This window comes from Stylophora pistillata, chromosome 3, assembly GCF_964205215.1.
Source record: "Stylophora pistillata chromosome 3, jaStyPist1.2, whole genome shotgun sequence".
Lineage (NCBI taxonomy): Eukaryota > Metazoa > Cnidaria > Anthozoa > Scleractinia > Pocilloporidae > Stylophora > Stylophora pistillata.
This window is the reverse complement of record NC_142521.1, coordinates 4,164,922-4,171,862: the sequence shown is the minus strand read 5'-3', so window position 1 is coordinate 4,171,862 and position 6,941 is coordinate 4,164,922. Positions and strand designations below refer to the sequence as shown.

Here is a 6,941-nt window from a genome sequence, read left to right as displayed (position 1 = left end):
TACGTGGTATGAATAAGTAACCTCGGCCGATTCTCTCGGACCCAGGCCTCTACGGAATGGCCATAGAGGCCCCCCAAACTGCTTGCCTGCTCGGGTAGCCAAGCAGAGCACAGAATTGCTTCATATTTCCCCCCGGTGTACATGTAAGCAAGGTAAAAGCAAGAAAAAAGCGAGTCTACACCGCGAGAATAAATGCTGTTGCAAAAGACCGCAGAAAGTTGCAAGACTACTAACCTGAACTTAAGGATCAGGGAAAATTGTAAATTTCTAAAGGGTAAAGACATTTCAGAATAAGGTGTTTATAGGAATTTAAATCACAGATTTTTTTAACTATCACCACTTGACTCTCTGTAGGGATACAGGGAAAAAAAAAAACCAGACCCTATTTTTGTTGTTCTCTCAGAACAATTTAAGCACCCCGTATAGTCTAGCTTATGTTGCAGTGTTTGTTCGAAATACTGGGCAGCAATGTCTTTATGTGGTCTAAAATATAATCACAAGAACTCAATTACTTCCCCAGAAATTAGACCGTCGGTAATGAACTGTATTCTAGTTTATCAAGAATGTCCGTTCACACATTAAAATCAAATTAGTCACTCAGTGATAGTTATCAAAAGAAGTCATTTGCAATACGATTCCAAATATTCCACACAGGTTTTGTTATAATTTCTTTTCCTCGTAATAACTGCATATTCTTTCAACTTACAGTTCGTTCTGCACCTTTTTAGCTGGGACACCCTTTAGGTAAAATCCACACGACAAGACATCATAAACCTTCTTGATAGAAAGTTCCCGATGAGAATGGACCTTGACAGGAAAGTAATCGAACATGTAACGCCCACACCAGTCAATGACGAATCTCAAGATTGTCACCAATAAAACGACAACTCACACCTAAAGAAAATGAAAACTTTGTAAAAAGCAACAAGCTCAAGGAAACTGAGTGAACAAACCCCTTGTTATTGTGCTAATAACGAAACTTCACAAAGTGACAACATCACTTTGATACAACTCAACGTTGTGAAGAAAATTACTGTAAAGAACACATGGATTATTTTCTCTTGGTAAGTGCAAACCAACTAGCCTAAAGGGCCATTTTCAGAATGGCGTCGTTCACCAAAGGTGACTCGATTCGTTTCGTTTTCCCTTTTCCCTGAAGATTTATATCTAATTATCCTTGGGAAGCTTTAATAATAATGTCCCTTATTCATTACTGTTTACAAATTGCGTTATTACGTTCAAACGAATTAAAATGCTGTCGATCTCTCAGCCCAAGGTGCAGTCGGAGAGTTTAATTTTAATGGGCAACGAAGTAAATAAGAGGCTGTAGGGAGAGAGAAGTCTCCATCGCAACATGTTCACGTGAGCAAAAAATTCGTGGTAAGATCGGTTGCTTAAAGATCCAACTAAATCTCCATAATAGGGAGTAATCTGAAGAATTAAAATTAAGTGAGATTAGCTTTGGGAGGACGTGGTTTACCGAATGAGGAGCTGCAAAGAAAAAGCACTTTCAGGCAAGCAAACGAAATCTCAGAGGAGAACATCCTATTCCCCGCCATAATAACGACAGTTCAGGAGGCTGCTAAAAGACACAGAGATTTGTTATGATTTTTTTTTTGTTACTTCCAAACTGAAAACAATCTTGAGGTAAACACATAAACGAAATCGGTGCTCAGGCCTTGTTGTTGTTGCCTTTTTCGTTTTTCCGCCTCAGCATAATTTAGCTTCAAGGTTGCTCTATAATCAGCAAAGAAAAATCTTCCGCGATTGTGCGCAAGGAAATTTTAGTATTATGCACACATATATATTTGAAAAATCACCTTTATTTCTCTGTACACTCCCCCTCTTGGTTAAACTCATCATTCACCGCCCCACGAGAATGTCCAAGTGATAACGTTAAAAAATCAGATGACTGAAATACGTACGTATTTCCCTTATAGCTAGTAAGCATTTCACGTCGTAGCCGAAACGCTCAAAATCTCACAAAGCTGATCATACCTTGTAATTAAAAAACAAAACAAAACAAAACAGAACAGACCTGAAAGTCTTTCTCATGGGATATCTTCCTTGTGACTTGCGAGTGGCAAAAACCTACGGCTTATGCCTTTCAGTTACTTGAGTCTATCGCTTAGATAATCTTATCGATGCTTTTTATTTCTACTCTCGGTCAGGGGGGTTCGCGGTCACCTTTTAGCGATGAGATAAAAGAAAAATCGTCAAACTAAGAGAAAGCTTTGAATTTTACTTCACGCAACCATTTTTTTTATATTCTACAGAAAACGCTAACAATTTTCAAACCAGAAATCTTTTATTTGATGTTTCGTGGTTAAATTATTGTACATACACCTAAAAATCTGCAATTTTCTAATTTAGCTTCCATCGATTAGGATTATATTTCAGTCAATGGTACTAACAATATGGGATAAATTACAGAAGCTTCTGTTTTCTCGAAAGAAATTCCTAAAATCTATATATCTGTTTACTTTCGAATGATCATAAATCCATTTGCTAAATTCTGATATACGTCTTTAAAAGGCTGTCAATACTGCATTTCCCATATGCTTAGTTGAGGTTTTCTTCAGTTGTAGAAAACAACAACAATGGCTGAAAAATTTTAAGCTTACTTTTCACAAAATGTTGATTCCCCGATGAATTTCTTAATTTATTGCTGAAATTTGAATTTGGCAAGTTCAAGAAGGTTTTCGGTTTTTCGTGGTCAACAACTAACTACAATAATATTGTTTTGATTTGAAATATTCTTGGATCCATGAAAATTCGTTATCGATTGCAATGTCTACTTTTTTCTTTACCATAAAAACCGCACGATTTTGGCGCGAGATCTTTAAGGGCAAAAAATCAATTCAGGTGACAATTAAAATTAATCAGCTGTAATATAAAATTCAAATGAATGGTATAACACAAGCTTATTAGAATTCTTCAAGAAAGGAAGCTTAAGGAAGAAATAGATTTTTTTCCCTTTTGAAAAAGTTATTCCTTATAGTTCGTGTTTTTGATACTCTGCGATCAGAGCTAAAACTGAAAAATGACATCCTATAATTGCCCCCACCAGCCCAAAGAGAGCAACCATCGAATCTACAACAAAATCATACCATTGCATTCTAGAAAAACATATTTTCATGTGAAAAACAGCAGGGAAAATAAACGCTAGGCACATCCCTGTAAAGCTACCAACTAAAGCTAAATACAAACCAAAATGAGGAACTAACACGCCTACGAATAACGTGAAGGAAACTATACACAGGCGCGCGGCGAGCGCCTGAGCGAAGGAAATTGTATCTTTTGCCTGGCTGGGACTGTCTACTTTACACCAGGGAAACTCAATGTTTTCCAGAGTGTCGAACGCTGTGTACACTGGTATTGTGAACGATGTAACGGCCAGTAATAACACGAGAAGGTTAACGCACATATGAAGTCCGCCGATGGGGAGATTATTGGTTATGACTTGGTCTGTGTCTTGGGTAAAAGTGAGATATCCGATGAGACCAAAGCTGACCTTCACTAAGGTGATGGCCACATAGGTGACGTTCATTATAATGCTGAATTTTTGGGGCTCCTTCATGCTGCCTTCAATCGCCGGCATGTAAGGCTGCGATGAATAGCTTACAACAACGATTCCGACAGCTGCGCCGAAGCTCTTCAACTTGAAGTCGGGTAGCGATGCAAAATTCCAGCGCTCGTGATGAAGGACGCCGTACATTGTGACCGTGAGGTAAATGATGCCCCCGATCATGACAGTCAGGAAACTTACCCACGACACTTCTTTGAGAGACTTGAGGAAGATGTTTGGAAGCAGGAGCATGGCTCCTAACGCTGTCCAATGGCTTTGATAAAGTGGTACGAAGGGAAAGGTGGAGGCCAAAATGGAACCGCATAGAATCAATAACACTGTGCAGTATGAGAGCTGTTCGAACATTTGCGCCGCGTTGACCAGGTGTCGCCCGATTTTCGGCGAGAACGCTTCTCCGATTTCGACATAGCTGTTTCGAACTCGGAATGGGATCTGCTCCGCTGAATACTCGTACAGACACTGCACCAGAATCTTATTGGTAAAGTTGGAAATAAAGGCTATGGCAAGTATGCTGAAAAGAGCCATATAGCCTCCACTTTTGACAACATACGGCATAGCCAATATGGCCACCCCTTGGTTGGCATTGAATATGTTCCAGAAAGTTTGCAAGTTGGTCGTCTTGTTTTGGTCATCCTCTTCCATGGACGAAATGGCATGATTACTTTCTTTATCTTCTTCCGCAGCTTCTTGGTCGCTTTCGTCGTCTGAGACATTTCGGAGAAATTTGTAAGCCCCATAGATATGTTGTTGAATTACTGACTTCATTTCTGTTTTTACTTAAAGTGCTTTGGTTTTCGTATCTGAGTCTCTCTCTTTTGATATCATCCAGCTTTTACCAGCATAGCGAAAAGGAATTTATTTTCTCAATCCGTGGTTTTCTTGTCTCCTATCGCTTTTCAAGCCCACGCACCCTTCTCAGTGGGAATTGCTATCAAAACCTGGTAAATATGCTTTAAAAGTTCTTTTCAATTTTGACAATAATTCTCTAATACACCACCGCTCACTGACAGGAAAATTCGCCTGTTCAATTGGTCTCAAAGATGTCCCGTAAATTAAATATGCTTTCCTTGACTCATAGCAAATCTGATTGGATTTTAAACTTCATAATTCACCGAAGCTAGCACTTGTTAAAAACAGCGTTAAGATTTTTTCCAAGCTGTTCTGATGCATAAATTATGCTGATATCGCAGGTGCAAAAAATATCCAAATTCTGCGATTGGTTAAAGCCAATTTTCTAACCTCGAATGATAACAGCCCCCCAAAAAATTATTTATTAACAATTTCTTTGGAGTATTATTATTCATGAGGCAAATCAAAGCTAATCTCTCCTATAAAACTCGGCGGGTAAAAGAACTTCTTCATAAGGATTTATTCGAAACACTTTTGAGAATTCCGCGGCAAAAATTGCGATGTAATATCTTAGAGTTTTAGATGAACAAGTGTAAATTTTGTGTAGTGCTTCCATACAGTTAGCCTAAACAACAGCTGCTAGGTGTCATATTTCATACGACTTTTACCATTAAACACCTTTGGATAAACCTTTCTATCCACTATTAAAAATAAAGTAAACTCCTCGAAATAAACTAGTTTTAAGGAGATGAAAATCCTGTATTCAAATTAAAGTTTGTTTGTATCTGGGTGACCCTCTATGAATTGTTCAAAATTTACGGTTAAACCTTTTTGTCAAAACAGCAATAATCATTTGTCGGTCAACCGACTGAGGAAAGAATTTTTGTGTGTGTGTGTGTTTTTGACCTTGGGTCTGACTGAAATCCTGAAATGAATATCATTTCACAAAGGCATGTCGGAAAAAAAAAACCGCAGGGAACCAATAGAACGCAAAGTAAAAACAATATGACCAGCAGAAGCGGGTAAAACATTTCTACAGCAATCACAAAGCGAAGTAAAAAACAGTAATCCCCCATCACTTTTGACAGTCAATTAAAAATTGAATTCAATTCAGAAAGTGATGCTCGAGGCAAGTTCAAGTTTTAAGTCTCCTAAACGATTGCGGCAACGATAAAAAAAGTTTTTCCCTTAACGCTTTGCAAGCATATGGAATCTCATCATGTAGCTTGAGCGGCGCTTTAATTAACCCTTCAATGACCAAAAAGCAATTTCTCCTTACAATGTAAGAAATTTTCGAGTTGAAAGGCGATGAGGAAAAAAGAAAAAGTCATCCATGGAATATTTTTTAATTCCTCAGCAAATTCTTATAGCTAAAATTAAAAGGAACATAAGATGTGCAGTTGTGGAGAGAATTAATTGACAAATAGAGAAGCCTTAACTGTGCTCTGTTCTGTTGTAAAGCACGTGGGAAGTGACTAGATTACGAAAAAAGTGCAGGGAGAAACACGTGACGTAGTCAATTGCAAATGTTTCTCTCCGCTTCTTGACCTCGTGAATGCGCCTCCACTGAACATGCCGTCTGATATACAGATGACAACATTTTAAGGGTAACGCCAATGAATGAGATTTTGAGACAAGTCTTCTGTTTATCGGAATTGGCATAATGTGCTTCTTCTCGTTCAGAATAATGTGCCACGGTTAAGATAAAAGCGATACATTTTAAATGGCGTACTACTCTGTAAATATCCTTAGTGGAACCAGGATAATTTTTAAGCTCCGGTACCGCTTCGAAAGATAAACAAGGGAAGGAACGTGGGTGAGCGAGGATTTCCCACCTTTAACGATCGACTTGCCTTTAGTGCCAAGTAGAAAGCTTCTAAGTGTTTAATTAAGATAGTTTACATAGATTAGAGAAGGATATTTCTCTACTAGTGTTCAGTCGTTTCGTACCCAAGCTTATAAAGTATGTATGTTCAAAGCAAGGTCGGTTTCTTATGTTTACTAAAACGCGAACGCCAAATGTAAGGACTGGAACAGAAAAGGCGTGCATGGCCCGCTGGTCTGGCGATGAAAGTTCTGGTGTGTATAAACAACAGAACTTAAATTGTATTTTACTCGCTTGGCTCTTAACTAACTTTAACGGCTAATAGTGATATTCCCACAATTTTATTCAATTTACTACATTAACTCACAAGATATTTCTGTTTTGAACAATAGACCATTTTCTTTCCACACTATTGTGAACTTTGTACTTTTATTCGCTAATATCGGTGACCTGCTGCGCTGCACAGCAATGATGTAGAGCCAAGACTTGCACAGGCCACTCAAATGTTTAGAATTTTAGCTTAATTTTACATCTTTAGATTACTTAACTGCTCCGTGAGTTCTGTTGTTTATTGCTCTTAGAGCGGGTTTGGGAGGGGGGGGGGGATAGGGGTTGACTACTCTCCTATATCTGCCCTCCTTGGAAAAGCATAATTATACTGATTTTAATTTTAAACTA

General features: G+C 38.3%; 1 protein-coding gene across 1 annotated transcript; it reads right to left on the bottom strand.

Annotated features, from left to right (window-relative positions):
- Positions 1–2,289: 2,289 nt before the first annotated feature.
- On the bottom strand, positions 2,290–5,746 carry LOC111339735 (vesicular inhibitory amino acid transporter-like). Its single transcript, XM_088755324.1, has one exon. It carries the CDS (start codon positions 4,352–4,354, stop codon positions 2,996–2,998), a length of 1,359 nt encoding a protein of 452 aa, XP_088611450.1. The 5' UTR covers positions 4,355–5,746; the 3' UTR covers positions 2,290–2,995.
- Positions 5,747–6,941: the final 1,195 nt, after the last annotated feature.

Excerpts from the sequence above, each read along its gene's own strand:
- LOC111339735 (XM_088755324.1), bottom strand. The coding sequence starts at position 4,354 with ATGAAGTCAGTAATTCAACAACATATCTATGGGGCTTACAAATTTCTC.